Here is a 16,966-nt window from a genome sequence, read left to right as displayed (position 1 = left end):
TCCCAATCAAGAGTCTGAGGTGGAAGTCATCCCTGTTAGCAGCCCTGAGCGAGCAGTGAAGATTTCACATTCCTACGGCAGTGTTCAGTCTGTCCATCCATGAGACAGTCACTTTTGTCTTCCCATAATGTGGTCCTTTTATCAACCATGGAGGGGTGCGATGCTGTATTGATCCCCCCAACCCCCCTGCCCAACTGGGATTTGAACTCACAGCGGTCCATTTGTGAGCTGAGCACTCTAACCCCCGGCGAGATAATTAAAAAATACAGACCCAGCACCGCCTCGTTTTAACCTGCTGTCTGTCTTTCGCAGAACTGCATGGGCATCGTCATGGACGACGAGGAGGAGGAAGAGGAGGAGGAAGAGGAGGAGCAGAGCGAGACGCAGCTGCTGATTCGCCGCCCGGCCGACTACTTCTCGCTGGACTGCGGCATCACGGCCTCCGAGCTCTCGGCTTACAGCCCCCGGGAGGATGATCCGCCCTCCCCGCCGTCGCTGGCGCTGCCGCCGGGCACGGGCGGAGCCGGGAGCGCCACCCCGACGCGGCCGACGGACGCCGCCCCGGAGGGACGGTTGCGTCCCCTTGATGTGGCGACCCCTCCTCTGTTCGATGAGGCGAAAGACGCCGGCGCGGGTTCGGAGCAAGTCAGGGACTCGGACAGCGACTCTGATTCGTTGCCGCTGAGAAATACACGAGCCAACGTCTGTGCTGGGATGAATGCGGCTGATGCCTCCTACCTTAAGATGTCATTTTTTGGGTCAGTTAGCGGTGTCCAACAATCATTCGTGGATGTGTGTGGAAATGCGAGCATGGGTGCTGTTGGCGGAGACGAGAGTCGCAGCGAAAGCGATATTTCCTTGGATGAAGATGAAGACGGATCACACGATGCGACGTATCAGGGGGCTGGCGTGGAAGCATCGGGGGAAATCGGTTATAGCGTTGCTTCGGGCAGAGCGCCGAGCGGAGGAAGCATGGGCATGACAAACAAGCAGTGGAACGACACTCGGGACAGCATCACCACATTCAACACGGCGCTGAATGCTGCCTCCTCGGTGGCTTTTCTTGGACGCCCGACGCAGATACATTTGAACCTGAGAAACGTAAACGCTGGCGAAGTGGACAATCGCGCGGACGGGTCGGCGTATGTCAATGCGACGGAAGGATCGTCCTGCCCGGGCGCGAATCGGCGTCCGAGGGACGATTCCGCCGCTGCCCAGGGCCGAGCTTGCGAGTATTTCCAGGCCTCCTCACGCCCCAAGGCAGATGATGACGACGACGAGGACGTCGCCCGTGGGAGGAGCGGACGCCCATCTCGGCGCGGACCCAGCGACGACGGGCGCGCGGAGAGAGTGAGCAACCGCCGGCACTTCAACCCGCAGAGCCCTCCGCGCTCGTCGGCACCCGCGGCCTCCGAGTCTCAGTACTGCGTCGTCGGGAACGCCGCACAGGCACCGGATGCTCGGAGCCGGAGGGACGACGCCTACCTGGCCCTCGCCAGCAGCGACGCCGCGCCTACGATCGATCCTCTGCCCATCGACCTCGGCTCGAACAACGTGGCCGCGACGGCCAGAGACGACGTCTCCCCGAGCGGCGAGTCCCAGGAGTACATGGCCTTGCCGTCGCTGCTGCTGCTGCGGGAGCCCGGCTTCCTCTCGCTGAAGCTCGATGGCTTGGACACGCTGCTGCGCCGCGGCACGACGGGCGCCAGGGTGTGCGACGTCAGCGACTGGGAGCTGTCGGGCACGTCCTCCGGCGTCGCGTCCCCGCACGCCTTCAGCCCCGTGAGCGAGCCCTGGGATGGCGACAGCAGTGAGGGCAAGGCCTCCGGGAGGAGCGGCGGGGGCACTTCGTCACCCGCGTTCCCCGCGGGATCGCCCGGCTCCAGCGACGCCTTCCTGTCCGACGCGGGCTCGCGCGACTCCGGGGCGAGCTCGCCCGACGGGTGGCAGGCTGAAACCGGCTGGTGGGAGATGGACGACGCGAGGGCGGACGAGGGGAAGGGCGGCGGCGGCGGCAGCCGCTCCCTCGACAAGACCTTTGGCTCGGCCACGTCCGACGAGTCGTTCCTTTTCGAGTCGGACTTTTCGGACTCGCCGGGCCCCACGGAGGAGGAGGAGGACACGGCGTGCAGGCCCCGCTGGGTGGCGGAGAGCGGCCTGGACGATGCCGCGTGCTGCAGCATCCCCTCGCTGAGGCAGGAGCTGCACAGGTGCCTCAAGTGTCGAGGAGACGGCAGGCAGATGGAAGAGAAGATTGAGGTGGCTGTTTTCTTTTTGCTCCCCTTTGTAAAGGCCGCGTGCGGCAGTTTGCGGTGACATTTTGTGCTTTGTCTTACATTGTAGTAGGTGTTTGTGGTGTCCTACAGATCGTTTTGACAGGTTGCTATTAGTTTTAAATAACTACTGGTTTTATTACGAGAGTTTTATATAACCACGTTGCAGTAGAAGTGTGCCATAAATTGTTTTGCTTTTTAGATATTACTGCTCAGTTTTTTCTTCGTAAGAGGACTTTTAGGTCACTGACGTTTTTTATGACCTCTATTCCTTCCTTGGACCAATGACAATTAGAATATGTGACCATCACGAAGGCAGTTTTCATTGTGTATTATCTTGACTTAACGTAGTAAAACTTAACCGTTACGCAGTGTTTGAGAATGTGGCTACTCCCAGAGGCACGCTTTGTGCATGTTGTGCTCAAGCAAGCACGCACAAGTCCCGGGCGGAAATGAAGCCACTTCAGCACATGCCCAAACAGACAGTGTTCATGACGGCAGCTACACAGAAAGCAACAATAACATTTTTAAAATATAAAAAAAACAACCAATACGTGCACTTAATGTTGCAGTTCGCTTAAATATAAAATAATAAAAAAAACTCGACACGTTCATCAATAGCGCTGCGGCCTTCAGAATCAGGGTCTTTATTTATCGTGGAGAAATCGGATGAGCTATGAAGTACTTTTTCACAGATGGCCTCGAAAGGAAAGTTGTGTACAACAGGTGAGGCCTCTCACTGCGGCCCTCCTTCAGAGGCATGTCCACGTAGCGTGGCCCTCGCCTGACGCGTCATCGACGAATACGCTGCGTTTTAGTTAATTGTTATTTACGGCGTCGCCAACCAAGTAATTTTATGTATGTGCAACAAATAAAGCAAGGGAGGTTATATTGTACGGAAGGGACAGCAGTGCAGTAGGAAGTTGAGCTGCATCTTGGCGAAGGTGGGCGGGTTTGTAAACCACGACAATGTTACGCGGGCATACGGCCACTCCTGCATCCCTACGCACCTCCGATTATCACGGTTGGCTTACGTACAGTGCAAAGAAAGTTCAACGTACATGTATACACACCGAGACCCATAGATTTGCACGGTCGGCTACATACTGTCTCACATTTCCACATGCGTGCGTGTTTCCCTGCTGCCTTGGCTCACGTGAAACGGACCGGGCCTGTCGGTCACCAGACGTGGTGGGGGAGGAGGGGGGGTAAATCGTTCTTGAATCTTTCTGCCACCAGTGGGGCCCTGGTTCATGCGTGACGCTTGCTGATTGGATGGCGTATTCTCTGGTGCAGGCACGAGAATGCAGTTGTTTACTTCTCCAACCTACATTTGTCAAACTCACGTGTGCATGTGCAAAACAGGCTGTGTACATCCAGCGTTCATGTAAAGCCATTGCTGAGTGAGGGCCATCCCACGCCTTGCGGGTCGTGAGGGTTAATTCGACCATACTTCGCCACGCCGGTCAGCGCGGTTCAGTGAAGGTGGGGAGCACCGATGTTGAAGCATAGTAGTACAGTACAAGAATGGATGTTTCCGCTCTGCTCTCTGCTCGCCACCGTATAGCCCCGCGGCCGATAACAGATGTTTGTGCGTCGGTGGTGGTCGCCCATTTAAGCAATATCCAGGCTCAAAACCAGCTTAGCTCGTGAGGTCTGAGGAGATTAGGCGCATTCTGGATGATTTGGTCAGAGGCAAAAGAAAAACCACGGAGAGTAGCGTTATTATAAACAAGGTGAACTGGGCGTCAGGTAACAATTCCCAAGTAAAGTAACTGCGACAGTTGCCTCTATCGTGAGCATCTAAAATATGTACATTCTTGAGTGCTGCGACACGCTGCCAAAAAGTAGCCAAAAAGTAGCCAAACGGTGAACATGCCCTGCTTACATAATGTGTGTGTGTGCTCTGCAGCAATTTAATGTTTACAGCTGATCAGGCTTTTTGCGTCAGCTCTCATTTTTTCTAGGAAAACTCTTTCAGACATTTTTTTTTAATATGGAACCATCTGTGACAGAGGAGGCTTCAGTCACAGAAATAGCAACGTGGTCCCTCTCTGCGCAAGTCGCTTTTCAGCTCCTGTAAATCCACACAGCGTGAAGGACAACCTCCCCCCCCAGTTGAGTATCCTGGATCACAAAAAATCAATCTAAAATAGCTACGATCAGAATCACTGGCGCTGGCTAGACTCTCCCATTAAGCTCGACTTTCCCTTTGGAAGCGCCGCAGTGGTAAGATGTTAACTACCTCGCCCAGCATGCAGGAGGTCGTGGGTTCAATCCCGTCTCTGCCACCTGATATTTGGCGTTTGCATGTTCTCTCTCCCCGTGGTAAAGTGTGGATTTTTCTCCAGGTCCTCTGGTTTTCCCTCCACATTTAGAATCAACATCACGCGTTCAGAGTATTTGGCTGCTATAAATTTGCACACGATAAGCCACTTCGTTGAGCTATCATTTGTGGCCGGGTCGCTTGTGAAAAAAAAAATAATTGCTCAGTGGGCCTTACCTGGAACGTAAAAACAAAGTAAGTAAATTTTTAAAAAGCATTTAAGAAGTCTCTGTCGAAGCGAAGCCGGAAAAGACGGAGCTATCGTGGAGTAAACAAAGGCAATGGCAGTGCGGTCGTGCACCGGCATTCATTAAGCACTCCACCCTTGGCACGAGGGCAGGGGTGTGATGTGGCCATGACATTATTCCGCGTCGAGCCTGCTTTCCGCCAGACAGGTTCAGATGTTTGCCATTGGTGAAGACGACATCAGAATCAATGCCAGGACAATTTATCACGGATGGGGGGGTGGCGTAATGATTACGAGAGCCTGTAGACATTCCCTGGCTATGTTGCAAGCATATTAAACGTATCAATTTACCCTGTACATTAATAATGAATGTGTAATTTTTTAAAATATGTTTCGGAAACATGCAGTAATGTACAATAGAAATGCGTCCATATGTCAGTTATTTTTTTCTTACGAAATCCTTCAATGCTTAACATTTCATTCTTTATGAGTAACATGACAATTTCAATGGCTGCATTTCTTACATTCTAATAGTCTAATTAGTATAAGTGTAGTTAGTCTGATTTCCCTATTGCGTGACACACAGCTTCACCATGGCGCTATTATAGCAACAGCCGACCCTCATTAGACACAGTGCTGTAATGTATACACACATGCGAAACTAAATATTCCCTCTATGGCTTCCGATGTGTGGCAGTGTTTGGTGCAGCTGAAGCCTTAATCACTACCAGCAACGACAGAACTGTAGCCAGCACGGGTAACGTATCTGTGACCCCCACTCCGCATTGAATCCCCATTATGCGACATAATCTGGAGACAGCTTTATTTGAACTGCTAATGGCGTTCAAATTGTTTTTTTTTATCATGTGCATGAGACTGACACAACAAGCCAAAAGCAGCCCTCTGTTTATAGCAGCTGCTGCCAAATTGAATGTTGGTGCGTCTTTTGTGTTAACTCGATCCAGCTGGGTGGCACTGCATTTCAGAGTAGACACAACCCACGGTCAGCAAGGCTATGTGAGCTCTAATCCCAGTTGGAAGATGACTCGACCCACAGGCCCTTGGTAATCCAACAGAATTTGCTTAGAAGCCTGACTGTTCATAACACCTAGAAGGTTGAAACTGGTCCAGATATTTATTTCTGAAACCAATCAATTAAACGTTATTTCTTTTACGGCGCCTTTCCTAAAGCCAAGGACCCCTATACATGAATAATTATCCTCTGTACAATTGTTTTTAAAACAATGCAATTAATATTATAACTAGGTTATTCTGCACCCATAACTTTTATAACATAAATTTAGTTTTCATCTGTAAATGCCACGCTATACAGGTTACATCTAAAGTATTTTTTTAGCACATTGGACAGTCTCGGAGTTCCCTTATCCGACGAGGAAGGGAATACCACAGTGGGGTAGGAGCTGTGTAAGCAGAGGAAATGGCCCCAGATGTTTGAAATCACGCCCTGGGGATGTTTAGAAATACCTCGCTGGCAGATCGATGCAAGCAGATTGAAATAAATGCTGCCAGATCATTTTGACCTGGACTAATACGTACTTGTATTTATATGTGGAGATACAGATTGTAGTTCTGTGGATTGAATGAGGTCGACTTTGTAGGAATTCGCCAGCCGTGTTAATCTGGAGAGACTGGCTTCCACCAGAGGAATGTGGAGTTTCTATTCTTTTTTTCCCTTTGATAATTATAATTATTATAATTATTTTATTATTTTCCTTCTATGTGGCTTTAGCGAAAGAACCAAGAATATAATTATTAATCAGTTGAGATGAGGACTGCCAATTATCTATTTTTTTTTAATCAGGAAAGGCTTTAGTTGCATGTTTGAAGTCATCCCTTTATTTTGTTTCACCAGGAAATAACTCAAGAAACCACGATAACCTCATTTGCAAGAATTACCTGGGGCATTAGTCCCACAAGGGGCCGTTGATTGCTGTGTATAATAACAATTGAGTAATTTGTGGGTCATTTTCTAAATGTGGACTGTGATGCCAACACATACAACGGCCTGCCTGCTCTTGCAAATAGCGCCACGGGGATCGTTAACGTCCACTGTGAAGCAGGCGGCGCATATCATAATAATAACATATCAATATGGTTAATCAGCGCGGCCAGTGAAATCGAACCGTCAACCTCTGTACCCCAAAGCCATTTAAGGCTCGCGTGTAGCATTTACATTGCAGTGCAGTGTACGCCGAATATATTAATTTCTTCAGCATTTATCGACCCATTCATCGGGGTGGGTGGTAGGAAGTGGGGGGGGGGTGCCCAGATGCGATGGTTTTAGAGACAGAGGGGAGCGACTTCAATGCTGCAGAGACGCAGAAGTCAGCATCACCGCCAAAGCTGCCCTCCCCATATCCCTGCAGTGGCGCTGCGGAATGCGCCGCCGCATCCCATGGAGCGCAGCAAAGCTTTTAGTGTCAACAAAGGACAGTCTGGGAAACCGGTCCAGCGAGTGCATGGCAGTGGGCAAATTGAGAAGGGTCCTCTTGGCAGTGGTAAAAATCTGGTAGATAGTAGCTGGGCACAGCTCACCAAAGAGCCCTTGCAAGGGCAAGACGCACCGGCGTCTCCCAGCCTACCGAATCGCTTAATGCCTTTCTAAAAGGTCTGTCCGCCAATGGATTGGCCTGTGGCAGTGAGTACGTAGTGGTGAACTTAATGGCGGAGCGGTGACACAGCAGTTAGCCCAGGGCTTATGAGCACGATTGCCAGCCATGGCTGACATCAGTGGCAAGTGATATCTGAACCGATCCTGGGCCCCCCCCCCTCCCGACCTTCACCAAACGGCATTGACTGGCGTGGTGAAGTATGGTTAAGCAATGGCCATTAACACATGGGATGGGGAGGCTCTCATCTAGCAGTGGATTTAAAAAAAGACAGTATGTTAACGTATATGCCGCTCATTCATGTTTAGCCTCGGTGGGAATCAGCATGAGCACAGTTGATGAAACTCCCGTTGCAGGGACCACACAGCCGATGTTGCCCAGTGGTGGTGCTGGCCCATCGGTGGTGGGGGGGGGGTGCCCTAAACGGAAATAATTTGGAGAGACCTCCCTTTCCATTTATAAGAATCCTAGTGAGATGACAGAAGAGATAGTCAAGAGCTATAGATGCATGTCTTGAGATAAGAGACACATAAACAAAAATATAAATGTGGGGAGAGAACGTATGAGAGAGATAAATTCGCCTTTTCATGTGAATTAGCCCGCCATGTTAATTTGGATGTGAATTTGAGCTGCTGTTTGGTGCACCTCAATTTTGTTGTCATGAATCCATGGACTTGCTTTGGGCCCAAAGTGGTGACTGCTTTGTCTGCTAACGCCCTGACCCTCCCCCCTCCCCCCTCCTCGTGTCCGTGCCCTGCCTGTGACCTCCCCGTGCCAGAGCTTCGTGGAGAGGCTGCTGGAGCTGACTTCGTGGCTGCAGCAGGCGGAGGAGCAGGCGGAGAGCATGGGCCCCCCACGTCCCGACACCCAGAGCCTCAAGCTGTACCTGCACAACCACCTGGTGGGAGGCCCACTTCCCCCGACATCCACGCCACTCAGAGAGGAGGGGGTGGCTATGCCTTTGCCAACGTCGCATGTGACTGCCGAGTCGAAAATGAAACACCACAAACTCATTGTGAAAGAAACTCAACACAATCGCCAATAACACCGTGGCCTTTAAAGGAAAAGTATACAATAGATGACATTTCGGGAAATGGTCCTTCTTCATATAAAACCTTGGAATCGCTTGGGGGCATGGTGAACCTTCCCCACCTAACTTGCAGAGGCTGCCTGTAGCAGGAGCCCCGCGGTCTCGTCCTGCCCCCTGTGCTGAGCGACGCAACATTTAGAGTCAAACACAACGCACGGCGACCAGCGTACAGTGGATGCACGGCGAGCGCGATGCGTCCCGCAGTTTATTAATTTTATTGCCTCGCGTTGACACCGACAGTATATCATCTCATCTCCCTGCCTGTTTCTTTTTTCTGACTTGCAGAGTTTTAAGATGAGCATGGAGAGCCGCTGCGTGATGAAGGATGAAGTGGTGGAAGAAGGAAAGCAGTTTTTGGATTTGCTCGGGGCGAGGCTGTCTGGTTAGTACGACCACCTCGGTTTGACACTCGGCCGTTGGCCAATCGGTGTCACCGGTAACACCCTCGCCATCCTGCGCGAGTTACCGGTGACCTCCAACAACCTCAACATTCCACGCACGAGTGTGACCTCGTGCTCCGTACTGTTGCAATCGCGCGCACGCGTGCCAGTGTAATTACATGCCCCTTGATCTTTTAACGCTTGGGAACGTGCATGGCGTTTTCTCATTTGTTCACCTTTTTATTTTTGTTATGTGGGCTTATGTGTGCGTATTTGTGCACGCATATGTACGTGCGCATTCACTTGTTGTGTGGGGAGCGGTGGCGTGGTGGTTAGCGCACTGTGCTTCGAACCCGGCGACCAGAGTTCGATTCCTGCTCACGATCAATAACATTGGTGAATATATAAACCAATACTGGGCCTCCCCGATGTTGACTCAGCCTTAAATGATTACCTGGTGCTGTGTGTAAACATCAGCACTGGGGAGACAAAGGCAGCCGGTCGGAAGCGGTATCACCCCCCTTGTGGGCGCCGTGCCGGCATTCACAGGTGCTAGCTCGCTAATGACACTTGCACCAACAGTCCGTTGAAGTCCATACGGGGCACCTCTGCGCGCGTAACGCGCGTGTTCCGCCGGGCCCCAGGTCTGCCAGGGCTGCTGGGCTGGCTCGAGGCCGCGTGGACGTCGCTCCAGGCCCACATCTGCCGGCAGCACCGCTGGCTCCTGGCCGCCCTGGACGTGGCCAAGGCCGGGATCCTGGCGTCGCACCAGGCTCGCCCGCACGCTGCCGGGCACGCCCAGCCCCAGGTTACCCGCACCTCCGGTTGGCCACGGTTGGCTACGTACGGTTGTGAAAGACGTTCAGCAATCGTGCATACAAATGATCAATGCATGGCCTAGCCTGGGAGACCACACTTGGATTCCTATGATACTCTCTGCTGGACGTGATGGATAGCAGGGGGCAGTGCAGTGTAATCCGTTGTTGTACTGTGCCTCTACGCTCGTCGCCTTCACCAACCCGTGCTGACGGACGTGGTGAAGTATAGTCAAATAACCCCCATGATATGCGTGGTGTCAGGAAGTCCTCATTCAGCAGTGGGTTGACCAAAAGGCTGTCCATGTACACGATAAGATCACTCACGCTCTTTCTTGCTTATCGGGCTTTGGGCTTTAAAGAAAAAAAATCTTAGTTTCAAAGTAGGTAAATTAATGGATTCTTCTTTGGCTTCTAGGTGTTACTGTACCCTTTTAACGCTCCTTTTATTAAAATACTTCCAATTACGTAATACATAAACGGCACTATACTGTGGGTGTATAGTTAATCATTACCTCACAAATCATTATCTCATAGATCGTTACCTCACAGATCATTAGCGTGCCCCATTTCACTTCAAGGCTGCTAGCCTTGGGTAACTCTAGGTTCCATGTATGTACTTTGGACTTCTTTCGCACCGGACGTAGCCAGCAGTGCTAATCGGAGGTGTTGGGGAAGGACAACAAACTAAACACAAAAAGCAGTTCTAAAGAAATGAGTTTTCAATCTAGATTTCAAAGCGCATTGCTCCAATGGCTTCCCAATAGGTTGCCACCTTTTCCACAGACCAAACCCAGACATATTCCTCGTTCAACCTGGGCCTATCAAATCCATGCAGTATCCTGTAATAAACACAATACTGGTACAAGATCTCGTTAGAATCAATTCCCACCCCCCGAACAAAGATGCAATTTTCTGGACTGCCTGGGTCAAATCCAGAACAGGTCGCAACCTTATACAACTTCAATGTCTCAAGTGGGACACAATTAGTTAATGAATTTCTATTTAAAGCTTTCGTGACTGCAGGGATTCATCTTCTTGGTTCTTTCGGTAAAGTCACGTAGAATGGAAATAATAAAATAATAAAAATAAAACATAATAAAATCATTCTCACGACGTTTCGGCCACAACGCAAGCAGCCGTCCTCAGGTGTAGAACAGGTCTGTCGAGAAGTCAGAGTCTGAATGAAACTAAACAAAAAATCCCAGGGTGTATTTGTCCGCTTTGGCGAGTGGCTGGTGGCGCTGAGGTTAACGGGGTGGGCGTGTGCTTGTGCGCGCGCGCAGGGCGAGGGTCAGCTGCTGGATCTGGAGCTGGCGCGAGACACTGTGGAGCATCTGTCCCTCCGACTGCACCACGAGCGCTACCTGGGCCACGCGCAGGGGGCGGCGCGGGCCGCCCGCTCCCTCTCGCTCGCCAGCGACGCTCGGCGCAACGACAGGTGAGGCCCCGGCGCCGGATTTAGCCGTCTCTGTCCCCAGGGACGAGTGGGGCATTGAAGACTCCACTGTCCCCCCCACTCCTCTCCTACCCCCCCCCCACTGAGCTGCATGGCCACCTCACAGTCCTGCCCTCGTGCCAAGGGTGGAGCGCTTAATGAATGCCGGTGCACGACCGCACTGCCATTGGCTTTGTTTACACCACGATAGCTCCGTCTTTTCCGGCTTCGCTTCGACAGAGACTTCTTAAATGCTTTTTAAAAAATACTTACTTTGTTTTTTTGTTCCAGGTAAGGCCCACTGAGCAATTCATTTTTTTTTTCACAAGTGACCTGGCCACAAATTATAGCTCAACAAGTGGCTTATCGTGTGCAAATTTATAGCAGCCAAATACTCTGAACGCACGTTGATTCTAAATGTGTGGGGGGGGGGGAAACCGGAGGACCCGGAGAAAAATCCACGCGACCACGGGAAGAAACAGTCGGGGTGGGTCAGAAAGTTACAAGAACAAACAATACAAAAAACGAGAGGAGTGCAAAGTATAGGAGAGGTATTCAAATCGCAAAGAATAAATACATAAAATAGATCATGTATATAAGTTCAAATTGGACAGGGGGCCCTATTTCATTCCTTGCTCTAGGGCCAATGCCTGCTAGCCACGCTCCGCTGCTTTGCAGGGGGTTGAGCTATGTTCTGGGCACGACCGTAATAGTAATTCTCGCGGTTTAATGGCGATTTTAAAACTCTGAGCGCAATATTTAATGCTGCCCTAATAACTGTATTTTCAAGCTGTCACACGTTGCTGTAAATTCCTTGGCACACCCGCCTCGCGTCTTCCTTGGAACTTTCCTGTCATAAATGGGTTTTTGTGCAAGCCAATATTTGGGAATATTATAATATTTTTTTTGTTTACCCAAGAGAGACTTTGCTAAGCTTTAAGGCTCATTGTCAGCGAGGTGTGGTCCCCCGCCATGGGATGTTTAGCCAATTTATTCAAGCATTTCTCAGTGTGCAAGTACAACAGAGTGCTCAGAGGAAACCTAAAGGTATGAAGGGAGGGTTGCCTCCACACCTGTGACCTTTGTGAAACATCCTTACTGTACCGACTGCTTTAGATACAGCACTTAATTTTCCCTGTACGCTGCAAGACGTTTGCCCAGCGTTGAAGAGTAGGGTCCAGTTCCTTCTAGAGGGGGCTGTTTAGAGCTCCCTCCAGCGGAAGCTTTTTTGACACAAGTGGCATTTGCAAGCAATTGCAGGGGCTGCGCTTTTACCCTACAGGTCACCAAATCACACGCGCGCACCGCAGCGCTCGGCGTTACGGCACATCAGGGAAAATCTGCGGGTCTGGCAAACATAAAATAAAATGAGAGTTTGTTTTCAAGGCCAGATTCTCACACTTCTAATGCAACAGCTATTCTGAAATGACAATATATCATGTCCTGCCAAGCACACGATTTGCGATTGTGTGCCACAAATAGCAGTCACCATGCGGGGATGGGTTTCTTCTGCAGCTTGTATAGTTGCCGATTGTTACAGCTCACGAGGTCTGGCTCTACTTGCTGTTCTGCTCCAGTTGCGAAGAGTTTGGTGCCAACTGCCTGGAGCTGTGGGATTGGCTCTGCGATGTGGAGGCGGTGATGTCGGAAGACAACGACTTGATGATGTCAGAGGAGCACTGGCACCAGCTGTCTAAGGTTGGTGGCCACACTTTTTGAAGTACTGCGCATCTGGTCTCTAAGAAATTTCTGCAACAACAATTGTGTTTAACTTCTCCGGAATTTGTGTTGGTCATGCACTCTTCTGCCTGCGGTTGTTGTTTTGCCCTGTTTCTTGTGTGTTGAAAATACAACACGATGCATATTTATGCAGCGTCTTCATTACGACCTCATTTCAGAACGCGGTATGGAATTGTGACCATTTATTTTTGGACAAAGGATGAGTTAAGCTTGACCTCAACAAGGGCATGGAATCGACAGCATAGGTGTCTGGAGGAAGAGAGTTTCAGACTGAGGGCAACAGAAGAGAATGAGTGACCTACCACTAAGTCAATGTTGACTGGGGGATTCAATCGGAGGCCTTTGTTGCTGAAGCAGAAAGTGCATTGAGTGGCATTCAGTTCCATAACAAACAATTGATTTCGGTTTCTGTTCTATATGGTATTAAAAAAAACATTGCTTACATTTTTTTACGTACCAGATCATTCCCATAGCGATGACTGTTCACCTGTAAACTATCAGCCCCATTAGGAATGCACGTTGCCCCCTGTTGGATAACAAGTAACTCTGCAACAAATATTCAATGCTCGCATAAAGGATGTATCTAACCACATAGGTGTGAGGAATGATTTCCCTTGGAGATGTCTGATTTGGTGGAGGTTGTGCAAACGAGTATTTAGGCCCTCAAAAGAGGACGCACCGTAAGGTTGTCAATGATGTATGTACAGTATTTTGAACTTCTTTCGCACCGTTCATATCCAACCCCGCTAAACGGAGGTGTGCGGGGTTTCGTGTCTCTCGCACACCCCACCCCCCAGGTTTACCGTGTGGAGCTCACCATGTGGCTGCCCAAGAAGAGGCAGATCTTCACCCAGGGACAGGAGCTTGTGAGCCTCAACCAGACGCTCACGACGGATACCGTGCGCTTCAAGCTGGAGCAACTGGATGCCAAGTGGAACTCGGTCGAGGTACGGCGGCGACGTGGCACTGTGTATATTGTGGGGATTTATTTGTTTCACAGGGTGGTCCAGTTGTCTTGTGACACCCCCCCCCCTTTCCCCAAGTTAATTTACCCCTAACATTTTTTCCCCTTGGCATATTAATTTCCGTTTTAAATAAACCTTACTTAAAACATTTAGAGCATTAAATGGGGGTCACAAGACTATCTGGACCAGAAGCCTTGAGGCCACAATAGCTAGGGATTAATTTTAGCCAGGTCTGTCTAGTTTGGTGACTCATAAAATATTTCTGACACCTGGCACACCACATCCAGTACACCTCTAGCGATGGCTCTGACTACTTGCCGTGTGCCCCTCAGGTCTACCAGCAACCCAGAAAATATGTGCACATTATATCTAAATTAAAAACACGTATTTATTTAGAAATGCTTTTTGTGTGTAGTTGTCCTTCCCCCCGCCCCCCGTACCTCCGATTAGCATGGTTGGCTACGCACGGTGCGAAAGACGTTCAGGATACATACATAACGCTGAGAGGACAGAAACTTAGAGCACTAATGATTATCCAGCAGATAGGAATGAACGCATTTCTTGATAAGAGCAAGGGTATGGGAAATTCGGCAAAGAGAAGATGGGGGTTCAAGAGTCATGCAATGAAAGGAAATGAAGAGAAAGAGAAATGTACCGTCCTGAAATATGAGGGTCAAGCACTGTAAGGACTCGAGAAAACAGTGAATCTGGTAGAACAAGTCCTTGGCATTTGCCAGATGTATGAAGGCAATACGATCACGACAACAATGATGATGGTCACAGTGATTAAAGAGGCATAAGGGAGCGATTGTATGACAGGGAGAGAGTGACGGGAGTAAATCCTTACTTTGCGCTTGGCTTAAAGCAATCTCCGCCCTATTGTTGGTGCATTACACAACATTTAGTTTTTCTGCTGGATTGTATTTTTTAAATGTTTTTTTGACTACCTGATAATACTTATGGCGAGTTAAAAACTGCACCGGATTCAAAGTAGGAAAATTATAAGGAAGAATTGCAGTTTGAGGTTAACTCGGCCCATAAATCCTCCAGGGTCAATAAAATGAGTACCACGTTGTGGAGAATCAACTCTGGTCATCCTATGGATAACCTGGACCCCCACATGCTTTGCTCCAGAGAACTGACGACTCTAATTCTTGACCCGACTCCCGTGTCTCGCTTTCTCCATGCGCACCGAACCACATCTCTCCCCTAGCCTTCCACCATGCTCCTCAACCAGCCCAACTATCCGGCCACCAGACCTCTGCCCCTACCACCCTCATCCATGCCTGGCCACAGCGCCGATCTATGTTATCATTATCATTTCACGCATGTGCCTCATACCCCGCTGCCTCTCATTCACGTTGCACCCATCTGTCACCCTCGTTCACCATCACACTCCACCTCATTCCTCCTTCCCTACCCCTGCAACATCAGCACCTCCTATTCCAGCCCCTGCTCCTCCGTCCCTTCCGTCACGTCCCTAACTGACAGCCTCTCCACCCCACCCGTTGTTCCCCTTTTGCCCCTTTGTGTATCGCCATCGGTTTGCATTGTAAAGCACCTTGGGAAGGGCGCTGTATGAATTCTGAATAGAATAGGATATGGCAAGCAAGCCAAAATGTTTCCACATTGCAATCTGGAATGGAGCAAAATAGAGTGAAAACCTCCATTGAATGCAATTGTTTTTGGTGCAGTCATTGGTGACTGGGCTGAGACCATCAACTCGCTACACTTGAGAATGCGGCCGATACCCGGATACCCGGATTCCGGGTCCAAGATCTTGGTGGTCCGAGCTCAGTGCCCTGACCTCTGAGCCATTGAATTATTCGAGATGACCAGGAGGCTCTCGTAGGTTAGGGCGCTGATCCGACAGTGCTGAGATCCTGGGTTTTCATTCAGGTGGCGATCTGTGATTAAACCGTGTTCTCAAGTGTATTGAAGTAATGGTGTCAGTCTGGTCACCAATGACTACGCAAAAACACATGAAAATAAATTGGTTTAATTGTCGTGGGAAAGTGCTACCCCCTCCTTTTCTGGAGCAATTGAAAGTTTGCCCCCTACCGTGTGGCCACGTGAGGGGGCCCCTGAAGTAGCTCTGGGGTATCCGCTTTCTGTGAGCCGCTGCGCGAAAGATCCAAATATGATCCTTCGTCTCGTGGCGTGACGCCGGTGGCGCAATCGGGATGCGATTTGGGATTTCTTTGTTATATTTATGTGAAAAAAAAAGTTTTCGCGACGACGAATTAAAAAGGGGCGGTAAGAACGAGACGTTCTGCATGGCGCGTCGTCGTCGCAGAGTTTCCTGGCGGCGGCGTGCGGGGAGCCCGCGGAGCCGCCGGCGTGCGAGTCGCTGAGCCCCGCCGCGGCGCAGCTGGTGTGCCGCCTCGAGGGGCGCGTGCGCGAGCTCAAGGCCTGGCTGCGCGACGCCGAGATGCTCGTGTTTGACGGGTGCGTCGAGCGGCGCGCGCCCACCGACCTCGACCGCCAGCTCGACCACTTCAAGGTACCGCACCGCACGCCGTGGCTCCACCAGCACCACCACCACAGCCATACCGCACAGTAGTTCCAGCAGTACCACCCACCAACACCACCACAGTGATACCGCACAGTAGTTCCACTACCACCACCACAGTGATACCGCACAGTAGTTCCACCAGTACCACCACCAGCACCACCACAGTGATACCGCACAGTAGTTCCACCAGTACCACCACCAGCACCACCACAGTGATACCGCACAGTAGTTCCACGACCACCACCACAGTGATACCACACAGTAGTTCCACCAGTACCACCACCAGCACCACCACAGTGATACGGCACAATAGTTCCACTACCACCACCACAGCGATACCACACAGTAGTTCCACCAGTACCACCCACCAACACCACCACATCGATACCGCACAGTAGTTCCACTACCACCACCACAGTGATACCACACAGTAGTTACACCAGTACCACCCACCAACACCACCACAGTGATACCACCCCTTTATCACACAGTGGCTTTAACTGGATGGCTCCCCAGCGGGCCACCTGACTGTCCATCACATGGCAAACTGATATATTTCATTGTGAGAGCTGGAATTAATAAAAATTGGTCCAGTCACCGGTGAACC

At 50.5% G+C, this 16,966-nt stretch overlaps 1 protein-coding gene across 1 annotated transcript in view; it reads left to right on the top strand.

Annotated features, from left to right (window-relative positions):
- LOC144933341 (uncharacterized) overlaps positions 1–16,966 on the top strand; it is a 76,674-nt gene that overhangs the window by 43,430 nt on the left and 16,278 nt on the right. Inside the window, exons 5-12 of the mRNA XM_078858024.1 lie at positions 313–2,259; positions 8,195–8,317; positions 8,792–8,888; positions 9,531–9,694; positions 10,988–11,142; positions 12,717–12,837; positions 13,677–13,826; positions 16,141–16,347. Of these exons, the coding sequence (XP_078714150.1) occupies positions 313–2,259; positions 8,195–8,317; positions 8,792–8,888; positions 9,531–9,694; positions 10,988–11,142; positions 12,717–12,837; positions 13,677–13,826; positions 16,141–16,347 (2,964 nt within the window). The remainder of the gene's footprint in view (positions 1–312; positions 2,260–8,194; positions 8,318–8,791; positions 8,889–9,530; positions 9,695–10,987; positions 11,143–12,716; positions 12,838–13,676; positions 13,827–16,140; positions 16,348–16,966) is intronic.

This window comes from Lampetra fluviatilis, chromosome 7 (assembly GCF_964198595.1).
Source record: "Lampetra fluviatilis chromosome 7, kcLamFluv1.1, whole genome shotgun sequence".
NCBI classification, from domain to species: Eukaryota; Metazoa; Chordata; class Hyperoartia; order Petromyzontiformes; family Petromyzontidae; genus Lampetra; species Lampetra fluviatilis.
Note: the sequence above shows the minus strand (reverse complement) of the source record. Positions and strands in the feature narration are given on the sequence as shown.